The sequence below is a fragment of the Ambystoma mexicanum genome, chromosome 2q (assembly GCF_040938575.1).
Source record: "Ambystoma mexicanum isolate Mex_15411 chromosome 2q, UKY_AmexF1_1, whole genome shotgun sequence".
Classification (NCBI taxonomy): Eukaryota; Metazoa; Chordata; class Amphibia; order Caudata; family Ambystomatidae; genus Ambystoma; species Ambystoma mexicanum.
The window spans coordinates 617,296,151-617,308,478 of NC_090924.1; the positions used below are offsets into that span (position 1 = coordinate 617,296,151).

At 44.1% G+C, this 12,328-nt stretch overlaps 1 protein-coding gene across 1 annotated transcript in view; it reads left to right on the forward strand.

The window, feature by feature from the left end:
* Positions 1-12,328, forward strand: part of HHATL (hedgehog acyltransferase like) — a 360,457-nt gene that overhangs the window by 306,727 nt on the left and 41,402 nt on the right. Inside the window, exon 9 of the mRNA XM_069647763.1 lies at positions 4,912-4,947. Within this exon, the coding sequence (XP_069503864.1) occupies positions 4,912-4,947 (36 nt within the window). The remainder of the gene's footprint in view (positions 1-4,911; positions 4,948-12,328) is intronic.

Sequence of the window (12,328 nt, forward strand, 5' to 3'; positions counted from 1 at the left end):
TGTGTCCTCTTCACAGTGGTTTCTTCGTGACAAATCCTCTTTCTAGCATGCGCATTATGAAGCTCCTTGTTGCCCAGCTTCTAGGCACTTCGTGGCACACCATACCCAGGTTGTATTAATATTTCATTTGCGATTTTGACATTTATCTAGCTGTGCACGTGCAAATCTAAATGTATCAACGTAAACACAAAGTAACACTAAATAAAACACATATACCATTCTCATTAATTACACTAGATATATGTAAAATTACAACATTGCGTCAACTTCGCCACTCCTCCAGTCACCAAAATGCTGTGTGCAATGGAAACCCCTTTTTCTCATTGACATCTTTCCTGACCACCCCAACGAAAAAAGGTAATACTGTATTGCTTATCTGATAACAATCATAATATATTTGACCATACACCATCTTTCCTCACCAACCATCCATGATCCGGGTGCCACTTTGCATTTTATGTGTTATCTTTGTTGTTCTTTTTCTTAAGCAAACATCTCTTTCTGGCACCCGGAAGGTAATACTAAGGGTGTCACTACTGCCGACTGAAATGCAAAAGCCCTTCATTCTGTGATCATTAATAAACTGACTGGGGAATTTAATCATGCAGCCCATATGCTATATAAAGAGCATTGTGTCTGAAGCAGAGACATCCATGTTTGTAATTTCTTCAAGTGAAAAGTACTTTGATCTCTTCCTTTTCTCAAAGCTCATCTTCAAAAGAGTGCACCGTTGTTACTTGCACTTGATCATCAGCAAGAATAATATTTCCAACAGTGTGCTGATAGCAATGGCTTCTTCTTGGCACTTACCATAATTGTCATCCACATTAGTATGTATCACACATTTAGTTTTTTTCAGCTAATGTTTTTTGCATGTTCTTACAGTTTTTTGCAGTGTCCCTCAAGGATCTTGTGACTCCCCCACCCTAGATAACATTTATACCAAACCCCTTTTCGACCACCTTGATGTCCTCAGCATCTCCTACACTACCTATGCTGATGACTCCCAGATCCTCCTCCCTCTTAAGAGTAACCATGCATAAGGTACTAACACCATCACCAAAATGTATGACACCATACAAGACTGGATGGTCACCCACCAACCCTGCCTTAACAATCAGAAAACTGAAATCCTCTTAGTAGGTCCCTCACAGCTAACCAAACAGGACCCTGCCTTTCGGTCCTTCACCATTGACTCCCTTACCATCCCAGTCTCCCCTTCTGTCAAGACCCTGGGCATCTACCTGGACTATAGCTTTAGCATGACCCTGCACGTCAACGCCATTGCCTCATCAGTGGCCTATACCACCAAGCTCCTGAATGCAGTAAAACCTTTCCTGGTCACACAAGACTGCTTAACCATAGCTCGAGCAGTAATTGGCTCCTGGCTGGATTACTGCAACTCTCTCTTGGCGGGCACCTCCGAGTGCAATCTGAACAAGCTCCAGATCATCCAAAACAATGCTATCCGTGCCACTTACAGCCTGACCAAACAAGATCATGTGTCATTCTACAGAAAAGCAGCCAACTGGCTACCGATGAGAGAAAGAATTCATTTCAAAATTCTCTCTATCACCCACCGCTGCCTCTTGAACTCTACCATGCCCTTCCTCTCGCAGAGAATTCCCAAAGACTCATCCTTCAAACCCACCAGAGCAATCGACCACCACCATCTGACCACTCCACCATTTATGCGCATGAAAGTCAGAGGCTCTAGCTTTCCAACCACTGTAGCCCATCTCTGGTACACTTTGTCGTCCTACTGGCGTTTCAGGAATTAACTGAAAACCAGACTGTTTTCTGCAATGATACCTGTTTGAATAATGATTCAATAATTTAAAATCATTCCTGATCTTGCCCTGGTTGGAGCCTACCGTCCCTTCTCCTGCTGCCCTCTTCATGCCAGCATACCATCAATGCACTGCATTGTCGCGCTATGGGTAAGTCCAAAAGCAACTATTGTGCTCGATGCGTGGACTGCCTCATTTTTGCTCTGAAAATGACTACTTTGATGCCTGCACCCCGAGGACTGCTTGAACTGACCCCCACTTCTGTGTCCCCCAGCCTCCTATGGATTTTTGCTGTTTTCTTTAATCGGTGTGCTAAGGTTGTCTCATTGTTTGGCCCCTCCAAGATGGCCGCTCCATCTTGCATTGAGGTTTGCTGCCTTGGCCAGCTCCCCCTCCATTTTCCCATTGGCTGCTTTGACCTGTAAAGGCCAATCGCAGCGACCGGGAGTCGGGAGCCGGCCATGACACCCAAGGCCAACAACAAAGGACCAGTCTACCCCTGTCCACCACGGTACGCCGCGTTGCCTGTGAGTGCCTTGGTCATCTGTGAGTGCTGATGCTCTCCCGCCTCGACCTCCCTTGGTCACCTGTGAATGTGGGTGCCCCCCCCTTGGTCGCCTGTAGGTGTGGATACCCACCCCCCCCTTGGTCAACTGTGAGTGTGGATGCTCCCCCCAACCCCACCTTGGTCATCTTTGAGTGTGGAAGCTCCCCCCACCGCCCCTTTGGTCGCCTGCGAGTGCTGATGCTCCCCCCTCACCCACTATAACAAAACAAACCCTAGGCATTCTATGCTGCAGCCCTTATAGATGGGGTTGTGCATCATGTCTTTGCCACTTGTTTGACTCACTGCATTGTAAGCTGATGCCACCCTTCAAGAGAGGGCTGTGCATCATGTCTTTGCTACATATTTGCCTCTCTGCATTGTCTGCTGATACCGCCGTTCAAGATGGGGCTGCGCGTCATGTCTGTGCTGCATATTTTTACTCTTTGCATTGTCTGCTGGTGCCACCCTTCAAGATGGAACTGTGCATCTTGCCTCTGTCACTTATTTGACTCTGCATTGTATGCTGGTGCCGCCCTTCAAGATGAGGCTTTGCACCATGTCTCTGCCACCTATTTTGGCCCCATGCTTTGTATGCTATTGCCACCCCTCTAAAGGAGGTCAGGCAAACTGTATGTATCTGCTAGCACTTCTGTAACTAACCTTTCTCACAAGCACTTCTGTAACTAAGTAAGCCTTCTTAACAGCGCCACGATGCCTGAGGGCCGTTGTGTGCTTTACAAATGCAAATAAATAAATAAAAATAATAATAATTGTTCTTATATAACACGCTTAATACTGGAGACCAGTTACTAAGCGCAAGACCGGGATTTGAACCTGTGTTGCTATGCTTTGTTTTGCTCCCAAGACAAATGCATTATCCTTGAGCTATCCCCCCGTCCCAGTGTTTCCTTTATATCTGCTTCTCTCCCTATGTTTTCCTCCCTGTCCCCCCTCATCTTCTATACCCCTCTTTGTAACTAGCTCATTGATGCCTGTGAGTTTTTGCATGCTTTATAAATGCAAAAAATAAATAAAATACATAAACTCTATTTATTGAGAATCTATGTTGATACCTACTGGGTTTGAAGTTATAAGTTTATCCTCAGCTTCGGTTTGTCTTATTCCCCCTGTGGGTTGTCTGACCCTTGCGGTTATCTACTTAATCATTTAAGTCTGTTAAGTGGGGATAATAAGCTCTTTCTTATGACAATGTTGGAAAATGTGGACTTATATATAATGTTAATTCTTCACTTTTTTCCGATGTTTTGATTTCCCCTCTCGTTATTACTTTTGTTATGTTGTATTTTGACAATGCTCTATTATGTGTCATATGTATTTGTTTGTAAAATTGATAATAAATGTATAAAAAAGAAAAAGAAAGAAATGGGACTAAGAATCAAGCACTGTTTCAACAGTTTCCGACGATGAAGGGTTGAGAAAGGGAACAACCTAACTGTATCCCCCATCTTACAATGTGGAATATATGCCACAATCTGCGGAAGACAAGCATGTTGCCCCTAAACTGTCCCCCTAGCCCAGAGTAGGCACACTTTTAATGATTTGTTTTTAATCCGATTTCTCAGATATGTTTATCAAATTATTTTCAAGACACAGATTTTTGATGTAGCAGTAAAAAGATATTAATTAAGGGGAAAAGGATGGATACTGTAGCGTACTGCTGTGATTCACATGACATACTAGCCATAACAATGACAATAGGAGAGTACTTTAAAGATCAAAGATGCACGCACTAGAGATTAAACATTACTACTCGGCAAGGCGGGAGAAGTGGGGGGTGGGGCCTCCCAGACAATCAGGAGGCTCAGACTGGGCGCTCCCGCACAGAGCCTCCTTAGAAGCGGGTATCTGCAATCTTCACTGCTAGGAATGAAGGTAAGTGCGCTCTCACCCCCATGCTCCTCTTCACCCTACCTTCCACCCTCAAATTTCACATCCATCACCCATCCTTGCCCCACTTACATTGTGCTCCTTTGTCCCTCACCGGCACATAGAACACTCAGTGTCCCCGGCGCATCTCTGTCGCTGCAATGGCTGCCATCGAAAGGGAGAACAGACTATGTTTAGTTCCCTTCTCCCCAATCCTATTCTTGTAACTGGCCCGGGCATCCTGGCCCGGTTAAATCCCCTGCCCATTGGGGGTTTATCGCTTATATATAGACTGACAAAATAATCAGTGAGAGTGTTCATTCAGCGAGAAGGTGATTGATGGGAAAAGCAGCAAACTGCCTTATGGTGACAACTATTTCATGAAAAGATTGTATTGATATGTGAATAGAACTACTACAGCTGTGTAAAAGAGCAAGTTGGAAGATTCACTGGCTGTGCCTCTGAAGGGGGAGGCAGGAACTATCTCAAGCAAGCTCCTCTCTATTGCAATCCCATGAAAGAAATTGACTTGATTGTATTATTGAAACTGTGCATGCAATGTGTTGAAGCCTAACCTGGGAGGGGCCTATGTATCATAGAGGAAAATTACAATGATAAAGTAATGTTCTCCACTATGGTCCTGTTACTAATGGTTTGATCATATTTGTTTTTCACTTTGGGCTGTAGGCACTTCGACAGAGGCATTAACGACTGGCTGTGCAAGTAAGTTTCGTTTATGTACATTATGGATGTTAATAATCAAAATCATTCTTTGACTTTCTGATAGTGGCTCCATGTGCTGTGCATTTATTTCTTTACATTATTGCGTCATGATCTATTTGCATATTATAAAACACAATGAAAAAACTGATCCCATGATCATCTGTACACCAGATGGGGTGCTGATAATGGTAGGCTTGTAATTTTGGGACCCATGCTTCTGCGTTCTAGTCCTTGGTGAGCCTTTGAGAGGACATGCCAATCACCTACATGTCCAGGTTCTGTTATTTAATACAGTGGCCCTTTGGCCTGGAAAAGGTGCCCCTTAGCCCTTTCCACTTTCCGTAATAGGCCTATGAAACACAAAATGAACGGAATGACCCAAGGCACATTTTAAAAAGAGAAAATCCATGCCCCACTGCCATGCAGGGTGTAGGCAGGCCTACATATGCTATTGAGGCATGTTTCCTTGTATGTGCTCCTGCCCGACCTGCACTCAGCATATCCTTTGTTTGTGTTTGTAGACTGAGTTGAGTAAGCTTTTAAATACATAAAATAAATAAATAACCTATCATATCATCCCTTCCCTGAGGGATGTACCAAGCCCCCACAGAGCAATGGAGCATGGCTTCTCTGCTATTTTAAATATTTGACCACTCGCCAACCCATGCTAGACATGGCCAAAATACTATTGGTGAAGAACTGAGCACACCTAATCCTTTCCACCGCCCTCCCTGGGACACTGTTGTGGTTTCCTCATGAAGGTCAATGCTGATCGAGAGGGCAGTGTGGTGGGACATTTGGTAAACTGAATCCTTTGCAAGAGTGTGTAGGTCCCATGCGGGACCTGCATCTGCAAAACTCCCTCCCTCCTCGAGGTGCCTCCCAATGGAGTCACTCGGCCTAAGTAAAACAGGCCCAAGTGACTGATGCCATTGAACCTGCATAAGAAAAAGTAGAAGCATTTTTCATTTCAATGATCCTGGGAATTAAACTGAAGTAATGGAGGCAACCCCTATGTACTAAGGATGGACGGTCTGGAGGCACCACCTTTCATTGACACTGATGCTATGGTCAGTGTGAATGAGCAGGCTCTATTTGTGGAGCTGAAACCAAGACCACCCCTTTGCCAACAGAAAGTGATGATTTGTGCCTCGGGGGCTGAGGGGTTCCTTAATATCCCTCATAGTCATGTTCCCAGCCAAGGTGATGCATGGAGATGTAACAGTGCCTGCAATGTTCTGCTTTACATGCTGGGTACAGACACCCTCATTAGTTGAGACACAGTTGAGTCGCTCCAGCTGCTGCGATTTTCCTTTTGTGTGTATCAAGAGGAGTGGACACTTCGCTGCCAGAATACGTGGACCTGTTTCAAATGGTGAGCTGCCTCAAAGATCAGCCTGTGCATCGCTACATTGATGCAAACATTCAGCTGGTGTACCTGAGGCATTGCTGTCTATCATTCCACCTGTGGAAGAAATTGGAAATAGAGCTGCCAAAACATGAATGAGAGAACATAATGGAGAAGCCCAGTAGACCAAGGAATTGGTTGTTCCCCATTGTAATTACAACCAAGCCCACAGAATCCAAGGATGTTTACATGTGTGTGAACATGTAACTTCTAAATAAGGCGTGCCCCCATTCGTCAATGACATGTGATCCTGTAACTGTACATTATCCCTGTTGGCTTTTTCATGACTCTTGGGCCAAACGGTCGCTGAGAAATTGGTGCCTGAACCTTGGTGAATCACCAACACACTACTGTTTCACCAAGAGTGCAGGACATCAGGCTGGTGCTTCTCTAGCATACTCTGCTGTATCTCAGAGATATCTTTCTTTCTTCACTTAATCTCTGCGATCACTGTATGTAGTAGATCTCTCTTAACTCTGTGTCTTTTTTCCTGCTATAATCTCAGCCATTCCCGTCTGAGGTCTCTTGCTTTCTCTCCGCTGGCCTTCTTTCACCACTTCATCACTGATCTCTTTCCTGATCTCTTACCTCTATGTCTTAAAGGCCTCTCGGTTATTCCTCTGCCCCCGAAGTCAAGGTCCCTTTCTCGTTTTCCACTTTGTTATATCATTGAACACTTTCCCACCTCTCTGATGCTAAGATTTCCCTTTCTGCAATTTTCCTTTATTTGAATAGCCTCTGATCTTTCTATTTCTGAATTCTTTGTCTACTTTTTGTTTGCCTGATGTTCACTTTCACTAACCTATATGTCTGGGCTCTCACACTCTTTTACCTCTGTGTTTTGTTACAAATGACCCTGGGGACAAGAAATATGCCTGGAATGCTGCTCTTTATCTTTGAGTTCATTAAAGGTAATATTTACAGGATGAGCCAACTCCAATAAAGACTTGGTTCTCCCTAAAAGACAAACTGTCAGTATGGTCAAATGATTCAGTCCTGAGTGGGTCTTACTTGCCTCCTGTAGTCCTCAGGCAATCCTTCCTGGTCCTTACAGTCTGAGACGGGTTACGTCACCCCTGGTCAGTTCTCTGTATGTTTCCGACTTTAGGGTTCCTGAATCTTTCTTCTTGTGGCTTGCTAGTTATGAGTTTCTAGGGTCTCTACTATTCTTGCAGTACAGTCTGTCCACAGGCGAGTGAATTGGGCCAGGCATCGGTGAGGGATGTTGGGGTAAAGTGAGAGGAATACTTTTAGATTTGCTCTGTCTGGTAACTCCTTTTTCGGTTTCCCTTGTCGCTTTCTATTCCTTCTGTAACCTTCCTGGTCAAATCATATTCCTACTCCCTCCTTCAAATCCTGCTTAGTGCCGACCTGGCCTGCCGCGACCTACCTAAACTGGCTAGCTGGGATGTGAAATTTGACTAGGGTCTGCTGGAGTTTCCACCTCTGTTTGATGTTCCTCTCCCCTCGCCACCTTCTCCTTGACTCCTAATGTTCCACTCTCTTCCTTGATACCACCTTTTCTACTGCATTTTCCTTGTTCTGCTACTGTGTCCTCTTTTCCTCTTGATGATACCTCCTCTGCTCCAAAACTGTCTCCAGCCCCTGGTGTTACCAACGCCTCATCTATCTTGCTCCCGCTTCTTGGGTCCCCTCCTTCATCACAATAGTGCCTCTGCCACCTGATGTTACCAGTTAGACCTATGTCTCACACCCACTTCTTAGGTCACCTCCCGCACCTCTGTACTGTCTCAGCTAGATGATACTACTGTTTGATTTTGATTTTGAGGATTTCTTACGCGTACTGGACAAACTTAACTGTATTTGAGCGCAGGTGTTCACTATATATCATCAGAAAGGAATGTGAAAAGGTTGCAAGCGGTCTATGGCCCAACTAGTTTATCTGAATTAAAAAATGTTTTAACTTTGCTCTAAATAACTCCATAGTCTGACATGTTTGAATCTCCATCTGTAGCTGATTCCACAGTTTGGGGCCAAATACCCCAAACCTCCTGTCACTCTGGGAGACTTGTTTGGTCCGGGGTATGCACATCAGCATTTCACCTCCTGACCGTAGATCCCTTTTGGGGTGATAACCACATACTCTGGTGGTGAGATACTCTGGAGCCGACCCATTCTCACATCTATACATCAGGCAGGCAACCTTGAACTTAATTCGGTCTTCCACTTTTAACCAATGTAAAGATCTGCGTAGAGCTGATATATGGTCTCTCTTCCTTAAGTGACTGAACAGCTGTACAGCTGCATTCTGGGCCTTCTGTAACTTATTGATCTGGCCTATGGGAATGCCTGCAAGCAGGCTATTGCAGTAGTCCAAGTGGGATTTGGTCATTGCCCCTACCACTACTGCCTGGTCTTCCTTGGGGATATATTCACTGCCCAGGTTTTCCTGCCAAAGGCACCCAAGATTTTTAACTTTCCTTGAGTATTGCAATTCCTCGTCAAGAATCCGAGGTGCCGGCTTTTGTCTTTCTCTCGTCAACTTTCCCTCTGGCCCAAATAAAATCAGCTTGGTTTTCGTTGCGTTCAATTGCAGCTGATTTCCTGCCATCCATTGTTTGAGTTCTTCCATACATTGGTTGATCTTCTCCAGTGTCTCTTCTAGCTTAACTACCTCGACATAGACCTGGGTATCATCCGTGTATGAGTGAAACCCTAACCCATGCTTCCTCAGAATGTCGAGCACCGGGCGGAGTAGAGGTTAACTAACAATGGCGAGAGTACTGAGGCCTGAGGGACTCTGCACTTTAACCATAATATCTTGGAGCCGAAGCCGCCCAGGATAACCTGTTGGCTCTTGTCTTTCAGGAAGGACCCAAACCAGTCCACCACTGCTTTTGATGCCCTAACAACCTTCTCTATTCGCTGCAGCATGATCTGGTGGTCCATTGTGTTGAAGGCTGTGGATAGGTCCAGCATCAATAGTACTGTGGATTTACCTCTATCTGCGGCCTACAGCAGATCATCCTGGACAGCAAGCAGGGCCGTCTTGGTCCCGTGATTTTGAAATCCCGATTGCAGAACGTCCAGTAGTCCTTTGTTGTCTACAAAGTCCTGGAATTGGCCACAAACCACTTTTTCTAATGTTTTAGTGGGCCAACACAGATTAGCTACCGGGCGATAGTTTTTCAAAACTGTGGGATCCATATTGGCTTTTTTTCAAGAGTGATTTAACAAGTGCTTTCTTCAGGGCCTTGGGGACCTGGCCCTCCTAAAGTGATTTGTTAACAAAAGATGTTATAAAGGGTGTGATGTCTCCTACCAGGCATTTCGCCGTACATGCTGGCAATGGGAATGCTTGGTCATTTTTTGGTTTTAATTGGAGGATCAAGGAATGCACTGCTTCCTCATTTACCAGCTGGAAACGGAAGCATTCTTCATCTTCCTGTTCCTTGTGTCCCCCTCTATCCTTTTCTTCTATAGCTTCCTACCTGTTTTCTGAGGCCCTCATGTTAGCTATATTTTCCTGAATGTCTATGATCTTTTGTTTGTTCAAAAAAATTATTAAACTTATTAGCATGATCCTGGGTGGGCATAATAGCCATAGCCAAGCATGCTGGGTTTCGGAATCGAGATACTACATCGAACAGTGCCCCTGATTGATTCCCTGCTTGTTCGAATTCTTTATGGATAAAGTACTTTTTTTGCCTTAAAAATTGCTATTTTGTACCCTTTGAGCATTCCCTTCGCCTTTACTGCATCACTCTCCGAATTGGAGAGCCCCCATCTCTTGTTTGCTTGTCGCAGCTGTTTACGCATCAAGGCCAGCTCCAAACCAAACCACGATTTGGACTTTTTTTATAGTCTTCGATTTCAATGGAGCATATTTTTCACAAACCTCTCTTAAAATGTCTGAGCCTTTACTAAAGAAGTGTTCACATGTGAGAAGTTATTTAACTCTGCTAGCCTTCTCTGTATTTCACCCCAGGGATTTTGTCCAAATCGGCTAGCATACGCATCCTTACTGGGATGCTCTCTCTCCCTCTTCCTACTTGTTTGGCTTTACCCCAAAAGCCTTTCCACCAAAAGCCAAACAATTGTAAACAGTGGTCAGACCAGAGAAGTGGTTTCAACTCCTGAAATTGCACCATTCTCCCTCTTGCTGCTATCGGGTCTAGACAATGACCTTTGTGTGATATTGCTCTTGTTAAAATTTCCAAACTATTGTTCTCTAAGCGTTTGGCAAATGCTGCTGAATTGGGATGTAGATTGTTCTCTAACCGGATATTCCAATCTCCTACCAACAGGAGTTCTTTAGATTTACTCCCAATTAGAGTGAGATATGTGTCTAATTTTTCCCAAAAATTCCCCAGGGGGCCTATATCCTACAACAACTTTAACCGCACTGTTTACTGCTGTCTCTGCACCACCCTGGCCTCCTGAAGTTCCCACCTTTGCCACCTTCGCTGTACCACCTTCTACTTGTGATGTTGCCAGTTCTACCTCCTTCTGTGTATACTACCCTCCTCTCCTGAGGTTACAACCGTTACCACATTCTCTGTACCACCTTCCCTTCCCAATGTTACCTCCTCCTTCATTCTTACCAGCTTCTTCACCCCTCTTCACTGCCTCTCAAACCTCCACCATCTCTTCGGCACATACTTCTTCCAATTTTCTCTCTGCTCCGTCTGCCTTCCCACTCCAGCTTCATGCTCTAACAGCCCACACTGGCTGACTGAGCTCCCTGTGCTAAATAGTGGTCTTCTAGTCTGCACTCTTAGTGTGTGACTGAAAATGTATAGGATAGTGGGGGCAATGTTGGGATTAGCCTCTGCTGCTCCATGGTGCACCTGACTTCACTTTAAGCGCATAGGGTTAGACCAAGCCTTTATTTGGTTTGTCAGCCATCTTGGATTTCCCTCTGCTCTCCTTGCTAATCTACGGTACTGTCTGTGCAGGTCCTCTGTCTCCTATTGTTCCAGCATGTGAATGGTGTCCCGGAAGAACAGTTGGGAAGCTACTAAGTTCCACTGGATGTGCACTGCAATAACACCGGAAATTATGTATGCATTTGAAACGTTACCTTTTAGGCAAACGAAATGGCTAGATAGTTTTGAAGGGAAGCTATTGCGCACAGTTATGAACCTCCCAAAATCTATTCCGGTTGAGGCTCCAAGACTCGAATTTGGGGTAAAGTCACTAAGATCTTTCTGGCAAAAACAAAGGGCACTATTATACAGGAGACTTTGTCAAACTAGTCGAAATCCAAATCACCTGTTCAAATTACTAGGCGAAGTTTACAGAATGGAGAATAAGATTGACTTTCTGAAGGATTTGAAAAATTCAACTGAAATATATTTGGCAGAAGTCGGCCACGACATAGCAACAATTGAAACTGACCCTAATTTAGAAAAAAAACTCAAATGAAAGGAAAACTGAGGAACAGGATAAAAAACATTGATACCCTGCACACCAAACAAAAGTATAAGGAGTTTTTTTATCAAAGTTTTCCAATATACAGACCAAGCAGCTACTTGAGCAAATTATGCTCCTTAGATTTAAGCGTTTTATAATCTATCTGAAGTTTAATCTCTTACCTACAAGAGAATATTGTGCTCAATGGACCAAAGCCCAGCATATTGATAATGCCTGTCAATTATGTCAAATGGAAACTGAGAACAGCAGCCATATATCGACGGCATGTTGGGCCCTAAAGGACTACTACTATAAAGGTTATGGAAATAAAATAACTCACCTATCATCGGCAATCAATTTTGGTCTTCGCTTGTTGGAGCAAAATCTGTAGTCCTCTTGGTGGCAGCTTGGGCAATATGGCAGGAGGCGAAAATGAGACTTACTGAGTATCCCGTTGAAATAGAAGCATAACATTTTAATGATAATTGATTGTACTGTATATTAATATGTAGGTTAATTGTACCTTTTATAGGATTATTCTATAAATTATGTGAGAATCCGTTGATTTGTTTATAAAAAATGTGTTAAAAGTTAAAA